General features: G+C 47.5%; 1 protein-coding gene across 15 annotated transcripts in view; it reads left to right on the top strand.

Annotated features, from left to right (window-relative positions):
* LOC309636299 (anthrax toxin receptor-like) overlaps positions 1–19,964 on the top strand; it is a 43,513-nt gene that overhangs the window by 1,397 nt on the left and 22,152 nt on the right. For 4 of the 15 annotated variants that reach the window (XM_082408679.1, XM_082408680.1, XM_082408681.1 and 1 more), the window contains exons 1-9: positions 3,385–4,147; positions 10,219–10,290; positions 11,570–11,641; positions 14,391–14,472; positions 14,578–14,611; positions 15,519–15,598; positions 15,676–15,744; positions 16,083–16,160; positions 16,259–16,319. In XM_082408679.1, the coding sequence (XP_082264805.1) occupies positions 3,882–4,147; positions 10,219–10,290; positions 11,570–11,641; positions 14,391–14,472; positions 14,578–14,611; positions 15,519–15,598; positions 15,676–15,744; positions 16,083–16,160; positions 16,259–16,319 (814 nt within the window). In that variant the 5' untranslated portion in view covers positions 3,385–3,881. Of the gene's footprint in view, positions 1–3,384; positions 4,148–6,483; positions 11,642–14,390; positions 14,473–14,577; positions 14,612–15,518; positions 15,599–15,675; positions 15,745–16,082; positions 16,161–16,258; positions 16,320–19,964 lie in introns of those variants that run through there. The other 11 variants (XM_082408684.1, XM_082408676.1, XM_082408686.1 and 8 more) reach the window with 10 other exon arrangements.

The following is a 19,964-nucleotide window of genomic DNA, read 5'->3' as shown; positions in this document are numbered from 1 at the left end:
GAACCCAGATGAAAGGAGAGAGTTTCAAGAAACCATGACTGGAAGTCCAAGATCAAGGTGTCAGCAGGGTTGGTTTCTGATGAGACCTCTCTTCCTGGATTTCAGGTGGCCACCTTCCTTCTGTGTCCCCCACTGCCTTTTCACTGTGACTGTGTGAAGGACAGCACTGGCGTCTCTTCCTTTTCTTATGAGGACACTAGACCTATAGGATTAGGGCCCAACGCTTATGACCTCACTTAACCTTAATCATCTCCTGAAAGGCCTGACCTCCAAGTGCAGTTACATTAAGGATTAGGGCTCAATATATGAATCTGGGAGGAAGGGCACAATTCAGTCCATAGCATTCAGTAAATATTAAATAAATTGTATCAGTAGTTTAAAGACTTTACACAAAGAAAACACCAGATATAGGAGATATCATTCCAAATATTCAAGAAGCAGACTATTGTGATCACATTCAAAGTCATCCCAAAGACAACATAAAACACTCCCAAGTGCATTTCTGGAGGCTAGTCTTACATAATATCAAATCCAGATAAGAGCAGCACAAAAATAGGAAATTACAGGCCAACCTCTCTCCTGAGCATAGGCAAAAAATACCCTAAACTAATACTAAATTCAATCCAGCAGTGTTTAAAAAATATCATGGCCAATTTAGGTCTATTTACAATATGTTAATATTGTTGCAGATGCATTAATTTAATTAGCCATATTAATAGATTACTGGAGAAAAATATATACTTCTCACAAAATATACAGAAAATTTTAGATAAAATTCAGGACTTGTTCATGATATCTAGCACACCAAGAATATTAGTGAAATACCCTTATCTGATAAAGGATTTTTACCAAAAGCTTTCAATAAATATCATTCTTAATGGTGATGTGTTAGAGGCGTTCTCTTTAAAATCAAGAATGCCTGCATCATAGCTCTACTCGTTGAAGAAGTAATCAAGACAGTGTTTTTTGGTTTTTTTTTATACTGACCCAATGGATTTTACAGTTAAATTTTTAGAATAAGAGAGCTTAGCAAGTTGAGTGAATATATCAACCAATAAATACATTTCTTCACAATACCAATAAACAGTTTAAAACTCTATTTTAAAATGCCATTTACACTAGCAGCAAAAATATAAGGTATTTAGAGAAGGCACTTACAAAAGAAGTGAAGATCTTCATAGGGAGATATAAATGAAAAGCATTGAAAAAGACCTAAATAAATGAAGATAATGCCATGTTCACTGATACGAGGAGTCCTGATTGCAGATTCAAATCCCTCCAAATGTATCTGTATATATGTTGATATCATAAACAAATATCAAGAGGGTTTTGGTGGAGACTTGAAGAGTTGATTCTAAAATTTGCATGAATGAGCAAATGGCCAACAATTACCCTAAGAAAAATTAGGTGGGTGATTTACCCTGTACTATCAAGGCTTGCTGTAGCACTCTGCAAATGTTAGGTTAGGTAACTGAACACCATGTGTATCAGGTTCTACTGGGTTATCTTCTGTAACAAAACCCACCAAATCTAATCAGCTGAAAAGCACAAACTTTATTTCTCACTCATGTATCTCACTGTCCCACATATACATGTCCATCCCAGGTTCCCAAGAGGGAGCAGCACGTCACAGTTACTCAGCTACCAGGCTGTTGGATTCACCTGAGTCACACCTGGGTTCTTAAAGATTCTGTCCAGAAGTGGCACATGTTACTTCTATTAACGTTTCCTTGGTGGAGTCAAGTCCAAGCCTGCCATGAATGTGGCAGGGAAGCCGTCCTCCTCTGCAAGAGGAAGGGACAGTGAGGAACAGTAATACAATCGTTCACACAATAATTTAGACAGTGCGGTTTTGACACTTTCAATATAAACCAATAGACGGATAAAGACAATGGAATGGAGAGCACAGAACCAGGCCCACAACTATATGGAATTTGAAATACATCAGAGGTGACATAAAAATAATGAAGGAAAAAATGGAATAGACAGCAAATGATGCTGGGACAATTTGCTCTAAATATGGGAAACATAAAATCAGATCCCTGGCAAGAATCAGACTTATAAATTAATTCCAGATGGATTCAAGACGTCAGTGTGAAATCTTTAAAACTTTTAAGGTAAAAACTTTAAATCTTTTAAAACTTTAAAACTTTTAAGTTTTAAATCTTTAAAACTTTTAAGATAAAATCTGTTTCAGCTTAACAGGGAAGGATTTCTTAAATAAGATACAAACAGTGCAAATCTTAACAGTTTCACTTAAAAGTGACAAATTCAACATTTGTCATTAAAATTAAGAACTTGTAAAAGAATACATATATATACATAGAATACAAGAACATATATATATATATATATATATATATACGTATTCAGGAATACATATATGTAAATATGTATATGTAAATATATGTATTCCTGAATCACTTTGCTGTACACCTGAAACTGACACAACACTGTAAATCAACTATACTTCAATAAAAAAATTAAGAACTTCTGTTTTATTAAAAGACATTAAATAGAGTGAAAAAAGAGCCACACACTGAAGAAGATCTTTGCAACAATTGATTAAAGATTAATATCCTAAATATACAAGGAATGCTAAGGAATCAATATGAAAGAAAAACAACTGAATTGGAGAATGGATACAGGCAGAAACAGGCATTTCACAAAGGAGAGAAAATGAATGACCTGAAATGTGTTGAATAGAAGACCAATCCCATCAGTAATGAGGGGAATGCAAATTAAGACCAAAACAGACGTTGAATCAATAGAAAAATATATAAAAATATGACAATAGCAAGTGTCATGAAGGATGTGAAGCAAGGAAAACCTAATAGGCTCTAGGGAGAAGTATACCAGATTTCATCAATTCCAAATATCATTTATTTAAGATATTCCATTATTTAAAATATCACTCAAACAACAAGAACTACAAAAATCACCAACACAATGCATTTTACCATTTGTAATTTTTGTATTTTCATTATACATATTGAAAGATCTATTTTAGACTTATTACAAATGACTTTTAGCATATATCACTCTTCTTTTGTGCATACAAAAGAAAACAAAATAAATTGGTTAAAGTATTTCTAAAAATTTTTACATTCACTGCCTGAGTTTTTGAAACACTTTTGACTCAAAGTTGTTAATGCCCAATGTTGATCCATGGAGAAGAGAGAGGCCATCCCCTCTCAGCCCTTTCTGATTTCTAGTCACAGAATTTGTGGGCATAATATAAAAGTTCTTGTTCTATGTCACTCAGTTTGTGGTGGTTTGTTAAACAGCAGAAGATAACTGGCATGCCCTTCATTCACAAGGGACTTTGACATCCTTGCAGGACCTTCTTTCCCTTCTAGATCCTTCCATCCACTGGGTCACACGAATGACCACTGCAACACTCTACACTCCCAGTTCCTGGACCTCCTCCCCCACGGCGATGTCCTCATCTAAGCCACCTCAGCTGCGTTCTTTCACTTGACAAAAAGGCAGGATTTCTCCAGGATTTTAATGGCCACCTGAGAGGGTTTGGAATGAGGAACAAACGGAGGCCTCATCTTACTTCCCCTCCAAAGAGCCCCTGACTCCCCCCTGGGATTGTCAACAGGCAGGACACTGAGCAGAGCTGCAGGTCACAAAGTCACCATGCCAACCTTCCTGTCCATCATAAGGGACATCACAGGGAATTCTGCCTTCTTGGGGGTGGGGGCAGGCCGAGCAGGTAGTGGGCCATCCCCCAAGGCCAGCCATCTTTGCCTCTTCCGCCCTCAGGGCAGGTACAAGGGGAGGCTCACAGTGCCCCATCGTTGGAGGGCTGGAGGGGTGGAGGCTGTGGCCTGGAGTGGCCAGGGTCCAATGGGACTGTAGGTACAGCCAGGTAAATGGAGAGTGGCGGGCCCTGGATGCCCAGCCCTGGGCTCTTCCTGTTGCTGTTGCTGCCCCCTCCACTGCTGAGTGCAGGGAGCTTCCAGCATAGCATCCCGAACTGGAGAAATTTCCACCACCTTGACCTTGGCTGGAGAACCATTCACCGCTACCTCAGCCCAGACTGGAGAAGCTTCCACAGGGGCGCCAGTCATCACAGGAGCAAAGCAAACAAGTTGTATGACTGCGATGGTGTCTTCGACCTCTACGTCGTCTTGGATGCGTGAGTGGCCTTCCCATCTGGCCCCCGTGCTTCTCAAGGCACCACTGTCACCAAGGTTACTGATGGCAAGAAGTGGGCCGGGGGGATCCCAGGCTCTGAGAGAGGGGAGGCAAGGACAATCTTGGTCAGACCCAAGGAACAGACCTCTGTAGCCTCCTTGTTCCTGGACAGAAAGAAAGCCCCAGGCATTTATTTCCTGGGGCTCTTACTTCTGGAAAGGAAAAAGGTCACCATAAGGTTTCTAAATGGCTCTCAGTCTCTATATCAACTTGGCCTGGATCTGTGACCTGCATGCCCCTTAAACAGCTGGAGGTCACAGGAGGGGCAGGCAATTGCTAGGAGCTGCCTTCTCAGCAGTTGTGAGAAGGTCATAGTGCGTTTGGGTTTCTTTTCTTTTCTTTCTTTCTTTTTTTTTTTTTTTTTTACCCAAATAACCTCTGTTTTTACTGGGCCCCAGAGAGATTGGTGTATCATCTGTTAGGCATTCTCATAGTGTCACTGCTTAGAAAGTCCTTTGCTTTGCTGGTTCTAACTGCTTTGCTGCTTTCTTTGACAACTTGGAGACCCACGTTACAATTTGTGTGCACTTTCAGAACAGTTTGGTCTGTCTGAGTGTGGCCCTGGGAAACCTGTGCTGTGCATTAACTACCTTCTGGCCCTCAAAGAAGGAAAGGGAGGGGTGAATCCTCAGGCTGGAGAGATTGCCTTGGTTCCATTTTCAACTCCTCTGTGGGGCTGAGGATAAAGTTTACTTATTTAGTAGTAACAGTGGCATGACTCTTAATATCATTGAAATATTTTATGGTTTCCAAAGTCCATCACTGCACATCTGTCATCCTCAAAACAATCCTGGGAAGTAAAGTGGGAAGGTATATGCATATGCAATCTCCTGGAAAGGGGAACAGGCTCCTAGAGGTTGGATGAGGTATGACAGAAGCTGGTGGGGGTGACAGGACTGAATCCTGCTGGATTCTGCAAGTGGGAGGAGGAGCTGAGGGTGTCCAGGAAAGGGACCTACACACCCATTTCCCAGCCCCAGGCCATCAGAGAAGAGTAGGCCTACAGCACAGCCATAGTGGGCCAGGCTAGGCTTGTCTGAAAGCACAGCAAATTCCTCAGTTCCAGAGAAATAACAGTTCTCTCTGGGAACTGTGCTCACTCAGTCTGGTTATAGAAAGCCTTGCTGTCTTCGAAACCATCTTGATGAGAATATTTGGAGGTTGAGGACAAATTCCCTCCTGATGTCCCCTGCTACTCTTGGAGAGAGGGGAATAATGACCACTGAGGAGGCAGCCCCAGCTTTGCAGTCAGGCAGACTCCACTCATCAGTCATGCGGCCTAGGGCAAGTCGCCTCACCTCTCTCTGCCTCAGTGTCCCCATCTGTACAATGGGGACTTCATACCCACCTCACCAGGTTGTGATGGGGATGAAGGGGAGTTTATATGGTTTGCCCAGCATGTGTCAGATGCAGTCGTGGAGGATGAGCATAAAATAAAATGCCAGGGAAGGCAGAGTCACACACCCTGGGAACTCCCCGGCACTGCAGGGGCCCCTGATCCAGCCCTGACTCCCTGGCTCACTCTCTCCACATGTGCCCTTTGTGGGGAGGTGGGGTGTGGGTCAGACACCTCTGCTGGTGGCACTCCCAAGGTTCTCTGGATCTTTCATCCATTAGCAAACAGTCTTATTCATTCTCTCATTCCCTTGTTCATCCACTCACTGAAATAATTACTGGAAAACTGCTATATTCCAGTCACTGTTTTGGGCAGTGGGGATAAGGCAGCAAACAAAACTTGAAAAAGTCCTCATCTCTTAGAGCTTTCATATTAGGAGACAAGAAATAAATAAATCAAAGAGGAAATATTGTGTTAGATGGGGATAAACACCAGGGGGAAAATCAGGACAGGAGGATGGGAAGTGCTGAGGTAGGGGCTGTCCTAGAGATGTGCTCAGGAAAGGCTATGCTGACAGACTGGGGCAGTGTGGGGGAGGCTTTGGTGATTTTTGAGCAGAGGAGGTGTGTGACTGGATCATGTTTAAAAGGGTCACAGTTGAAGGGCGCAAGAATAGAGCCTTCCAGGAGACCAGTGAGGGGCCTGGTGCAGGGATCCAGGGAGGAGATGATGGTGGTGTGGACCAGTAGGTATGGGTGGCAATGATGAGTGGACAGATTCTGGAGCTATTTTGAAATTAGAGGCCACAGGATTCCAGAGAGTGTGGATGGGGGGAAAGCCAGGTGTGTCCCTAGATTGGGGATAGGGGTAGGGGATGAAAGCAGTTTCATCACCATGTCTTCATCATTAGGTGAATAAGTATTATTATCCCTATTTTACAGATGAGGCAAGGAGGTAGCTCAAGGCCTGGGGATGACCCACCGAAGCCTCCGTATAGAATACACGGATCCAGAATTTGAACTCTGGAATCTTAGTCTTTGTTTTCAACAGTTTGATTATAGTGTACCTTGATGTGGATCTTTTTATTTTATTGCATTTGGAGTTAGTTGAGATTCTTGGAATTGTACGATCATGTCTTTCATCTAATTTTGGACATTTTTGGATGTTATTTCTTCAAATAATGTTTCTGCTTCTTTTTCTTATTTGCTTCAAGAATTCACACCATATGTTTGTTGGTCTGCTTAAGCGTGTCCTACAGGTCCCTTAGACTCTGACCACTTTTATTCATTCTTTTTTCTTTATGCTCCCAACACTAAACAGTGGCAATTGTCCTATCCTCCACTTTGCTGATTCCTTGCTCTGCCTAGTAAAATTTGTTATTGAACCACCCTAATGAATTTTTCAATTTATTATTACACTTTCTGCTCCAAAATTTCTGCTTGGTTTTTTAATAATTTATGTTCTTGGTGATATTTATTTTCCTCATATATCATTATCCTGATTTCCTCTATTTCTTTGTCTTCATTTTCCTACCTCTGAGCATATTTAAGATGCTTTTAAGTGTTTGTCTAGTAAGTCTGATGCCTTGGCTTCTTCAGGAATGGTTTCTGTAATTTTATTTAGTTCCTTTGAATGAACAATGATCCTGTTTCTTTGTATGTTTCACTTTTTTTGTTGAAAATTAGGATTTTTATTACTATAATGTGGTATCTCTAGAAAGCAGAATTCACCACAGCTTACTGGGTTGTATTTGCTTTTATCTGTTAATGTAGACTTGTGTAGTAGTCCGTTTATTCTGCAACTTTTCCAAACTACTTTTGCAAAGAATATTCCTTGTTGTGTGAGATCACTGGAGTTTCTGTTCCCCTAACTCTTATTCACTGAATGTATTGACAGAGATTTCCCAAATGCCAGGATCTGAAACAAACATAAAACCATTACAAAATTGTAAAAAGACATGGGGTGGCAGGGAGAGGCCACCTCTTCCATTCTTTGCAGAATGTTTCTTTGCTGGGACATTCCTTTAGCACTTAGCTAGACTACCACTGAGCCTAGGGATCAGCCTAAGGTGAAACTTAAGGTCTTCTCAAGACTTTCCTGAACTTTCTCCTGGCCTGAGCGTATGTGTCTGTTTTTAAATTCACCTATGCCCACAGCTGATTTTAAACATCCTAATTGACTCCAGCCAGGTAAGGAGAGTTTTACACAATAATTTGTAAGTGAGGTCGACACTGCTCCCTCTAGATCAAGGACAACCTGGGACTGGACCAGTGATCACGACCAAAACTGCCACCATGCCAGAGAAGGTGTGGGAGAAATGTGATGAAATATGCAACAAAACTCCTACCATTTTGAAAATAGCTATTTCTTGATTGCACATTTGCTTTATTGTTGTAATCTTTTTTTGTTTTCTAGGGCTCCTACAAAGTTGGTGCTGACAGCTTATGGTTGTTTGTTCAATGTCTCCATGGGGGAACGAGGGCTTAGATTTTCAGATCTGCCGTTTTGGTGACATCATTCATGCTACAAGTTTTTGTTTGCAATTTTATTTTCACATTTGGGAGAAACTGAATGAACATAAATTTTAAACCAAACACTATTATTGTTCACAACAAAAATCTTGAGGCCCCTGACCCTTTCCTCCCCACTTTTGATCTCACTTCCCAGAGGCAAGCCACTTACAAATCTTCCAGATTTTTCTTCTGATAATATGACCGTGTTTCCAATGCTGTGCTTGTATCGACTGCTATTTCCTGCTTTTTGAGGTTTATACATTCTCTATTGAGCTCTTATTAGGGGAAGAGGAAAATTTAGCTTTCTGATAGCTCAGCTCCCCTGCGTGATACTGCCGTAGCCACTTCCAATGTCCCAGCATAGTTATCTCACTAAGATGTTTTGGCCTCAAGCTTTAATATCAGAGATATCCTGAAATATTTGGTGACCCTCATCTCTCCGTTCTTATTTAAGAGTGGGCACTAAATCATGATTGAAGCTCTGTGTGCCAGAAGCCCATGTAGTTGCTCTGTTCCAAACTGTCTCCTTCCTGGGGACCTGAGGGTCCCTGTAGTATTTTCCACTGCCATGAGCACTCGTGTTCTTCTGCGTTCTAGAATTGAGACCTTCATTCACAATAATCACACACTGAAACCTTTTCCAGAGGAGGTGGGTGGGTTGAAGACTTTTGTTTCCTATATATCTCCTTTAGAAGATCCTCTTCAGTGGGGGAGAACACAGAGGAGAGGAGTAATGAGAAGGAAAGTGGAATGTGGTATGAATAGTTAGGAAAGGAGTTGCCACGCACTTAAGTATAGGAGCTCCTAAGGAAAAGTGTGTATTGTGGTTGGGTTGACGGAGTCTTATGCTTTGCCACCCACAGTTGTCACAGCAGTGTCTCCCACATCTGCCAAGTTCAGGGGGTAAATCATGGGGTTTGCAGCTAGTTCTGGGTTCAGGTCCATGGAAATTTTGGCAAATTCCTTGACCTGTGAGAGCCTTAGTTTTCTCATCTGTAAAATGGGAATAATGATATCATAGAACTGTTTTGGAATTGGAAATCATGCATGTAATGTGTCTGGTATATACGTACTCCATGAATGATAACCATAGTATTAGAATTATATATCCTTAGTGTACTAGCCATCTCTTGACAGTTCTAGATACAGCCAAGAGGAGGCAGAAGGAATGGTAGAGAGGAGAAGGATGCTTTTGGGTATATGGGAATTACACATATAAATATGACATTCAGGATGTTTATGGGCATGGTGATCACTGGAGGTGAAAGGAAGGAGCTCCTGGTGGTTCCTCAGACTTACAATCCGTATCAAAGACATGAGCCAACATTCACTGGGGAAGAGCCCAGAACAGGGCACCAGCCTCAGTTTCATCCCTACCATCTGCAGAACCTTGAAAAAACACTTAGCCAGTGAGACCCACATTTGCCCTCCGTAACCTGCACTAGTGCACACCTGCAGAGGCATGGGATTGAGCCCTGGCCAGTAGGGCACGTGGAAGTTCTTCCCACCTAGACAGAGGCAGCATGAGGCTCCAACCCCCTTCAGCCTCCTCATTCTCCATTCAGGTTCTAAAGTCAGAGCCAATGGCAGTGAGAAACTGAAAGTAGGGATAGGAAGGTCCCACACCTTTCCCTGCTGGTGGGGTATGATGACACCAAGACAGCAGTGTCCCAGGCCTGGTTCTGTTCCTCCCCATGAATGTTCCCAGAAAAGGCCTTCAGTGTCCAGAGTGGCTCAGCTCTGCAAGCTGATAAGAAAGTAGTGAAGTAAAATAGTCTGAGTAGCACATCCCTCTCCTGCCGGAGGCCAGGGCTCTTGTTGTGGTGTCAAAACTGGGGTACCAGGAGACCAAACATATCAGAATTGCTTAGGCTTCTCCAACCACTGTATCCTCCCTTATTCCTTGTGTATCAGCCGTCCTGGTTTGCCACCCAAAGTCCCTCATCCCCAAGCACACGTCAGGTTGGTCACCCTCCCCACCACTCACACTGGTGAAAGTTACCACCAAGGTGACCCACTGAGCTTGCTGCGGGAGTGTGGCAGCCTTCAGCTACACGAGGTGGGGAAGAGTTGCCAAAGGGTCTGCTGGAAACGGGAGGCAGCAACTCTGCCCACCAGAAGGAGGTGCCTCATCCCTCTTAATTAAGTCTTCTTTGTTTTCAGGTCGGACAGCGTAAGCAGATCCTGGAATGACATTTGTGATTTAGTAGAAAAACTGTTGAAGAGGTTTACAAAGTAAGGCTGGTGTTTTCCTCTGACAGGCAGAGTACACAGCTCTTTACAATCGGTGGGCATGGGAGTCCTTTGGATCAGGAGCAGAGAGCCCAGGGCAGTGTTCTGAAGCAGAAAGAATTACCAATCACTGGTTTTATCAGGTGTCGAAATCCTTCTTGGCTCCTGCCTGGGAATCAGGTTACAATGTGGAGGGCACAGTCTGTCTTTGAGGACCTCATAGATGAGGAAACAGGCAAATCAGTAACACATAGCTAAACACTGGGCTAAAGGGTGCCAGGGACCAAAAGAAAAGAACAAAGGAGTTACTTGCAACTTTAAGGAAAAAGCAAGTATTCTTAGGGAAAAAAAAAAAAAAAAAACACAAGCATGACTTCCTAGAGACTGTGGAATTTTGAACTAAATCTTGAAGGATGAGGAAGGACAGGGTAACAGGAACCATCAAGGAGACTTCTTGTGCAGTTAGTGGTCTGTTTGGCTGGAAAGTGGGGTTACTTCAAGGGAGGGTTAGGAGATGAGGCTGAACAGGACAGCATGGGGCCAAGTCCATGGGGCTCATAATGCCAGGCCCTGGGGCTTATGATTTCCTGCTCTGAGCTATAGGGAGCTATAGATGATTCTAGGGCAGGGGTCTGACATGATCAAGGTTGTGCTCCAGGAGAAAAGTCTGATAATTATGGATTAAATGAGGTGGAACATGAACCAGGGGAAGTGGGGAACCCAGCAAGAACCTACTGCAGCAATTTCACAAAAGATGAGAGTCAAGAGACCAGAAGACAGTGGGGGAAAGAGGGAAGGATGTATATGAATGGCTGCTGAGAGGTAGAACAATTTCCCTGAGATAAGAGGTGGGCAGGGAAGACAGGAGAGGAGGGAAGTGTGGGAAGGTCTAGAGAATTTTCCATTAGAAGAGAGGCCAGTGGAGAGGCCCTTATGCAGGAGTTTATAAGTGTCTGCCTTCTTGTGCGTGCAGGGAGCGTGTGCATATGCCTCTGTGTGTGTGCTGGTGTGTGTGTGTGAGACAGGGACTTTGGGGGTGTTGGGAGTGTAGGGACAGAACATGATACTATCTCAGCACTCACTTCCAGCAAGATCACACATCTTATAGGCCTCCGAATCCTTCACAAAAGGAATGAAACTTCCAGGATTCGAGAAATGCACAACAAAGCAAAAGAGTTGGGGTGGAAGGAGGGAAATTGACATGCACACCTCCCTGGCTGCTCATTGATGTTCATTTTGACCACTGTGCATGGCTTCTTATGAGCCCATGCTTCCTTCCCAGCCCTAACCTGCGGATGTCCCTCATCACCTACTCCTCATACGGCAACGTTGTCCTAAAGCTCACCTCAGACAGGTAAGTGCCATTTTAAACCCCCAAGGCAGGCCTGGTGGGCAGGGTAACAGACAGACACAGGGAGCTGACAGTTGCCACTGGGAGCAGGCTGGGCCGTCCCGGGCTCCCCTCAATGTCCACTCTGACCCCCAGCCCTGGCTCCATGGCTCCCACTGACCCCTGACTGCGCTGGCCCTGGCAGACCCCGTGCTGCTAGACCATCTCCGCCCCCTCTAAGCCCTGCCCTCCACCTGTTCTGTGTCCTCTCAGCGCTCTTCCCTTTTCTGAGAACTGGCTCACTGCAAGGACTCCTGGGATCTGGTGGAGCAGATGTGTGGGCCCTTTGTGAACACTGGCGTGTGTTGGGCACCTGCTCTGTGTGTCACTCTCTGCTCTGGGCCAGTGGGGGAAGAGGGGAGGCACAGTCAGAACCAGGAGGCAGGGATGGGCAGTGCTGAAGTGCTGGAGCTTCAGTGGAGGGGAGCTTGGTCCCTCGGTGGGTCTGAGACAAGGGAGCCCATGAGTGTGGGCTGGGGTGCAGGAGGGAAGCATGACACACCAGCATCCTAGGTGGGCCATTCGGTGGGCCCAGCGATGTGCCCAAAGCCCTGGAGGTGGGAAGATATGGAGCTCCTGAGTAGCCGGGAGGTTAAGATACCCGTGACGCAAATGATCGGAACCCAGGGAGTGTGTTGGTGCCAGTGCGTGGACACAGCACTCCCCATGCCTGGCTCCCAGGAGAAGCAGGGGCTGTGCTTCCTGTTCAGTGAGCTAGGGGAAGGCGTGGTTTGTGCATGTTTGAGTTTAGAAGAGAGAGACCAGAGTGGGTTTGAAGTGGGAGAAAGAAAGTCCATGGGAAGGGATACTGGCAGGTGGCAGAGAGAGGCGGGGGCGAGCGGGGGCCTCTGGGGAAGGAGGTGCCCGTCGGGGAGAGGAGGACCACTGCCTCCTCCAAGGCAGGGGGCTCAAGACCCAGACCGAGGGAGGTTTGGCGAGGCTCATGGAGGGCATCCCTGGTCCTCTCTGGAGAGTGTAGGAGAGGAAGTCTTCCATGACAGAGGGTTCAGGAGAGGGAGTGGGGCTCAAGGGAGAGGAGAAGATATGAAATCCTCTATGTGTGTATGTTGGGATGGGGGGATACATACCTAGGAGGACAGCTCAAAATCAACCATGGCCCTGATGCTTCCAGCTCGGGAGGAGCCCACAGAATCTTGCTGAGAGCAAGGCTCAGCCCGGGATTGGGCATTCCCAGAACTCCCTAGGAGTTTAGGAGGGTGTGGCAGAGGGCTGGGGTGGGTCCTGGTGTACGGGGTGCGTCCAGCAGTGGCCGATGGAATCTGATACGAGGGGTGACTCTGGTGGGTCTGCAGAGCGTGTCGGCCAGGAATGGGACCAGGGATGGTGCTTTCTGAGCCCTGCCACTAGGGGGAGCAGGCTGAGGATGGCGCGGTCCACGCAGGGCTTGCTCTGGGTGCTGGAGAAGCCAGACGGCACAGGGCTGGGAAGCCCCAGGGGTGATGGCAGGGGTGGGTGAGAACTGGGAAGAGGTGGAAGGGGCTCTTATGGTATGAGAGGGGTATTTTAAGAGCAGGAGGGATTGGTGAGGGTGCTGGGAGCCTGGTGTCCCTGTATGAGAAGAGCTGGGAGGGCAGCACTAGGGAGAGCCACTCAGGTGAGAACTTTGCCTGGTGACTTGAGTCCTGGACAGGAGGCTGGGGAGGGCTGAGCGTTTCAGGATATTGAGAGGTGCGAACGACAAAACAAATCTTCCCCAAAGCGCCAAGACCTGTATTTATGCTAGACTAGGCAAGGCCTGCTTTGGCCTGCCCTGGCCATTGGTCCCAGGTCTCCTCTCCTCCTGAACTGGGTTGAGTAGGTCTGGGGCTCTCATATCTCACCACACATGAGCATCGCTTCTGTCCACAATGAGAAATCAGCCTTCAGGGACCACATTCTCCTTAGAGTTGCTGTGACTGCTCAGCCCATCACCCTGGATTAGCCTGAACCTAAGCCCCACCCCTGGTGTGTCCCAGTCCCATCCCCTGCTATCTGCTTTAACAGAGGCTGACAGCCCATCCCCATGGCAGCCTGGGGTCACTGCTCTTCCTCCCACATGGACAGGCCTCAGGCCTCTTTTCCAGCTTATGGTCTATTTTGTCAGGAGCACATGAAGCCCAGGAGCCCTAGACTCTAACGGAGCAGCTTGACGGCTTCCTTTAGCACCGATCCAGAAGGGGAAGTGGCTTGGAGGGACCAAGTCCACCTCAGGAGTCTGTGGCAGGGGAGGAGGGGACAGGGCAGGGGTATCAGCAGAGTGACTTTTCCAAACTCAGCCTTGCCTGTTGGAGGATGATGTGCCCTCACCAGGGACCACTTAGGTGCCAGCAGTACCGCCAGTCACATTGGGGGTGCTGGATTCACAGGTGCGCATCCATGGGTGCTCCCCCTTCACCAGGGAAGGTCAAGGCAGGGCCCTTGCTGAGTCCCCTGAGGTCTGCATGCTGAGACAGGGATGAGCACATTGAAAGCCAGGCCCCACCCATGGGACCAGCAAAGCAGCATCCTCCACGCCCACTGAATGGGGGACAGAGAAGGGTTAGGGTTAGTTCTGTCACTGTCAAAGACACAGGCAGAAGGGTCACAGGGTGGCTAGTGTCTTCTCTTGTCCAGGGAGGTCTGCACAGGGCAGAATGGCACCAGGACAGCTGGAGCTGTTTTATAGCAATCAACCCTCATTGCTCCTCAACCCTCTTTTCTGATTTGTTTTCAGAAATGAGCTAAAACGTGGTCTTAAAAGACTTCGGGATGTAGTGCCCTCAGGACCCAGAAACATGCAGGCAGGATTGAGAAAGGTACAGACTCTACGGCTAAGGGAATTTACTCTGCTTTGTCGAGTTCTTAAAGAATTATTGGGTCATCTCACTGCCCTCCCCCAACATTCCTTCATTTTGTTGCAGGCAAATGAGCAGATTTCGAGAGTTTTCTACAATAGTAAGTTGCCTGCTGACCTCACTGTGCTCAGGTGGGACAGAGCCAGGCGCGGGCCTCAGCGAGGGCTGGTGCAGACCCCCTCGGCCAATTCCTAGCACTGACCCTCGGAGCGAGTCCCTTGCCCTCTCTGTGCTGCAGGTTCCTCCTCTGCGCAGTGAGGATGAAAACCACCCCCAGGGATGCTTCCGAGAACCACATGGCATCATGCATTACGTTCCTGGTTCTTACTAGATATCAAGTGCTTGACCTATGGTTGGGCTGCATGAAAAAGAAAAGAGAACTTCCAGGGACGGCGAGCAGACGGGATTCAGTTTAGGGAACAGAGACCTTGGTGTCCCCCTGGCTGCCCACACTTTGTCCACCACAGTTCTGGCTCTGCTTCCTTTCCCTTGAGCCTCTTCCCTCTGGTTGACTCTCATCCTGTGACTGTGCCTCCGACTGTGGAAATGGCTGTACTTGGCCCAGACCACCTGCATCTAGACTGTAGGGTTGCAGCCCTTGTCAGGAAGGATGCATGGGCTGCTGGGGAAAGGCGGGGAGCTGGGCGGGGGCTGCTGCCCAAGCACCTTGACAGTCATTCTGGCTGCTCCTCCCTGTGCTCACCTGAGAGGCTTGTCCTCGTCCAGTGAAGTAGCTGCAGTTGCCTTTCAGGGCAAAGGCTGTGCCACCTGCCCATAGTGAGGGTCCACTAGGAAGGGCTCTGATCTGGTCTCAGGCTCTTCCTCTGTCAAGTGGGTCCTGGGCTGAGGCCCCTTCTCCCTCCAGGAGCTCTGGGTGGTGGGTGCTCCGGTCAAGGTGGCCTCTCCCCAGGAGGGGGAGGTGTGGGAGCAGTGCTGTGGGCCTGGCAGCCTGAGGCAGGTCACTCCAGGTGCCTTGCTGACCAGGCCACTCCCTCCTTCTTCTGCAGACAGGAAAGCTGCCAGCCTAGTTTATGCTCTGACCGCTGGACCACTGCTGCCATCGACATTACGGGATGCTAAGAATGAAGTGAGTCTAGTCCATCATTAACAGCTCTGTGCCTCATGTATTTGTGTATTTTATACTCAAAATTTTTCTCCTGTTAGGCCAGCAGGCTTCGGAATATGAAGACCAAGGTTTACTGCCTGGGTGTAAAAGACTATCAGAGAGACCAGGTAATTCAGAACAGGTAACCAGGTGCCACTCTTGAGCCCAGTTGGAGAATGCTTTCAAAGGCAGTTGTCCCAGGGTCCCCCAGAGGATGGCCCTCTACCCGTCCCAAGTGTTTGGACAACAGGTAGCCACAGCAGATGAATAGCCAGTGTTGTGTAAAGCTACACACCATCGATGTGGGTGGAGGAACTTTCCACTTGCCAAGGGTGGGCTGCTGGCAGATGCCAGGGTGTGGCCATTGGAGTCCAACATGGCAAGAGGCAAGAGCCTGTCTTCTTGGATAGGATCTGCTGTGTCCTCAACCCCTGGCTGTGTGCCAACCATCTCCTCTTCCTTGTAGCTGATTCAAATTGTAGAAGGAAAGACCCACATGTATGATGTGCCCAAATCCAGTGATAAGGAAGGCTTTATTATATCGGTGAGTGTGGGCTAAATGTGAGAAGGGGGATGGGTGGCTTCTCACCATGGTCACGCCTGCCTCTCTCTCTGACCCTGCCACCCATCTGTCTGTTCCAGCTCGTGGGAAATTCCTGTAAGGAAGTTATGGGTGGGGACACATTCTATGCCTGTGTAAGAGGTACGTGCTGGAATCACTGTTCTAGACTGAATGGCATTTGTGCATGTGTGGAGTGAATGTGCCTGAGTGTGTCTGTTTGAGGGTGGTGTGTGTGTGTGTTTGGTGTGTGAAGTGTGCATGCATGGGGTGTTTTTACAGAAATATGTCGGGTATGTTATCGTGCGTTAAGTATATAAGTAAGTGTGTGTTTGTATGAGGCATGTCTGCCACAGATTGTGGTGTGGATATTGTGTGTAATTACATTTTCTTCCAGTTTTATTGAGATATACTTGACATACAGCTCTGTGTAAATTGAAGGTATACCACAAAATGACTTGACATACATATGTTAGGAAATAACTACCCCAGTAAGTTTAGTGTAATTGCCTTTTTAAAACTCAAAACCAAAAGCTTTATTTAGACATAAGAAAAATAAAGGACAGAGTGCCTCATCCTGTTAAGAAAAAAAAGAAATAAGAAAAGATATTTTTAAACCCTGAACGGAACACTAGCAAATGAAGTCCAACAATATATGAAAAGGACAATACCTCAACACTAATTAAGGATCACCTCAGATATGCAAGTCTGATCACTATTTAAAATATCAGTGTAGGGACTTCCCTGGTGGGCCAGTGGGTAAGACTCTGCACTCCCAACACAGGGGGCCCGGGTTCAATCCCTGGTCGGGGAACTAGATCCCACATGCATGCCACAATGAAGATCCCACGTGCCGCAACTAAGACCTGGTGCAGCCAAAATAAATAAATAAATAAATAAATCTTTAAAATAAATAAATAAATAAATAAATAAATAAATAAATAAATAAATAAATAAAATATCAGTGTAATTTACCACATTAGCAAAATGGAGAAGGAAAACATGATTATTTCAATGGATGAAAAAAAGAATGGGACAAAGTTCAAGTCCAGCATCATAAGAGGAACACAGCCTGACAAAGGCATCCACACAAATATAGCCAACGCTACACCCAGTGGTTCAATGGAGTCAGCCTCTCCCTGAGGTCTGGAACTTGACAAGGATGCCCTCTCTTCCCCGGAAGGGTCCCTGCATCAGTGTGGGGAGGATCCTGTGCAGTTGCTTTTCTGGTAAAAGCCCTCTCTCTCAGTGAGCTCTGTGCGTGCCGGCTCGTACGTCCACATCACTGGGATTTGTGGAGCTGAGGTGGGTGGATAAGCACACGCTCCCACTGGTAACAGCACACAGCTGGATGCAGCTGGACGCAGACCCAGGAAGCTGGGCCTGGCCGCGGTGCTCTGAACTGCAAGGTTACAGTGCAATAGGCCATGGGGTCACACAGAGTAGTGTTTATATCCAAGCTCTGCTGCCCACGGGCACGAAACCAGCGCAAAATGCTGAGTATCTGCGAGCTCCACTTTTGTCGCCAAGAAGTAGAAACAGCAACACCCACTATCAGGTCTGCAGTGAGACGTAGATGCAGTGGAGCTCACAGTGACTGGCACAGGATCTAGGAGCCGGCGGCCCTCACCAACAGGAGCTGGCACTAACACTTCCATCACTGACCCCTGGTGCTGCCCCCACCCCCGGGCTGAGCCCAAGGTGGGGAGGGAAGTGGTTAAGGAACATCCAGGATGAAAGTGTCTCCAGCTGAGCCCGCTGTGGGTGGCAGCTGTGTGACTCCTCCTGAATCCCACACTGTGACCTGCAGTGCGAAGTGGGGACATGGGTCACTGCTTCTCTGGTGTCACGTCTGAGCCATGCAGCACCCTGACAGCTTCAATTCTCTGATTATGTCCCTGGGACATACACAGGCCTGTCAAACCATAGAGGAAGATGCCTATTGTCATTCATGCCCTGTGGTGGCCCAGCTGAGGTGACAGGTGCCCACTGCACACCCTCCGCAGGCGTGGCCCAGCACTGCTGCTCTGACCTTTACAGCTGCTGTCATCTTGTCAAAAGCTGCCAGACAGCATGACTGTCACTTGGAGGGGAAGCTCAAGGCAGGAACCTGGACCCCAAATAAAGTAGAAGAAGCTGTTCATCAGGCTGTCCTTCTGAATAAGTCAGTGGGCTGGGTGTGAGGAAGCCGGGAGTGGGGAGGCCCTCTTCAGTCTCTCGGCCTCCCTCCAGGACTAGGCAGAGGCCTCTGCTGGCCTCCCTGCCTCCAGGCCTGTGCTCCAGCCCATCCTCTTCACAGGGCCTGAGGGGCAGAGAAGGCCACTTCCCTACCCCAGCCTGACCATGGAGGCTGAGGCCCCCGAGCCAGACAACCAGACCCTCCAAGGTCCAGCCTCTGCTCTAAGCCCACCTGCTGCAGAGGCTGGGGCCTGGGGGGACTGGGCTCCCTGCAAAACCTTCCTCAGCTTCACAGGGTCCAGCCCACCCAGCCTTTGAGACTTCACTCTCAGAGCGCCTCAACCCCGAAGTCTTTCCTGGTCAGCTTGCCCCATGGCTTCCCACAGCCTTGGCTCTGTTCCTGTCATTAGTCACTTGTCACCCAGTAGGAACCATGACTTCTGCCTCACTGTGTCCATGGCTTTATTTTTAAATTATTATCATTCACCTCATATTTTTCTTCCTACCTTTTATTATGGAAATTTTCAAAACTACAGCAAAGTGGAAACAATTGTACAATGGACACCCCTCTCTCCATTACCTGGATTTACAATTTATATCTGACAACATTTCTCTTATCATTTATCACAGGGCTACCTCACCTCGAAACCCTTCACTATGCATATCTTTACCTGGTAACAATTTTTGTTGAGTTCTCTTTTTGAAATGCAGCAAACAAGTGCATCATTTGCCGAGTTCTGACAAATGCACACACCTGTGTAATCCCCAACCCTGTGAAGGCTCAGACACTACATTTGCCCCCAGAAAGTCCCCTCAGCTCCCTTCCCAGGCAATCCCTGCCCCACCCCCTGGAGGCAGCTACTCCCTGATTTCTTCCTCCACAGGCTAGTTTGCTGCTTTAGAACCTCTCCTCAGGGACTCACAGGGGGTGAGCGCGGGGCCTGGCCTGGGGCACTCGGCACCGTGGTTTGGGGATTCATCCCTCCTGTGTGTTGCTGGGTTGGCCCAGGGCTTGGACCCCAGAGGCAGGCTGGAGGCGGCATCTGGTCACTCCTTTTCCTGTATGTGACTGGGCCAGAGTGAGTGTCTGCAAGAAGCCCAGCAGGTGGGTCCCAGCAGTGGTGGCCATAGGAGGACACAGTGCAGAGCAGGGCTTCCCTCTGAGGCCCGGCATCCAGCTCTGCGTCTCGGCCAGAGACCCTCTGGGGGGGTGGGGGGGGCAGGTTGTGTGGGGCAGGAGGACCTGCGGGATGAAGGCAGGACACACTGCACAGATGGGGACACTCCTACAACCAGCCTGGGTCCAGGCTGTCCCCCCACCGTGATAAGGTCCCCCTTGTCCCATCCTACTCTCTCCAGAGATAACAACCACGAAGAGTTCAGCTTTTATATGTAAAGACCTACCTAAGTGTACTTTACAAGGATATTTTTACATTAATGGATCGTACAGTACGTAGTACTTTCCAGCCATCTACACAGTATTCCATTGCATGGATGGAACAATTTATTTCATGGGTCTCCCTTGATCAATATACAGATTGTTCCTAGTAAGTTGATACTACAACTCACATTGTAGGGACTGTCCGGATGCTTACTCCTCTTGGGTCAGAA

The sequence above is a fragment of the Balaenoptera borealis genome (genome assembly GCF_965194805.1).
Source record: "Balaenoptera borealis genome assembly, chromosome: 10".
Taxonomy (NCBI): domain Eukaryota; kingdom Metazoa; phylum Chordata; class Mammalia; order Artiodactyla; family Balaenopteridae; genus Balaenoptera; species Balaenoptera borealis.
The sequence above is the reverse complement of the archived record's forward strand: the minus strand, read 5'-3'. Positions and strand labels throughout refer to the sequence as shown.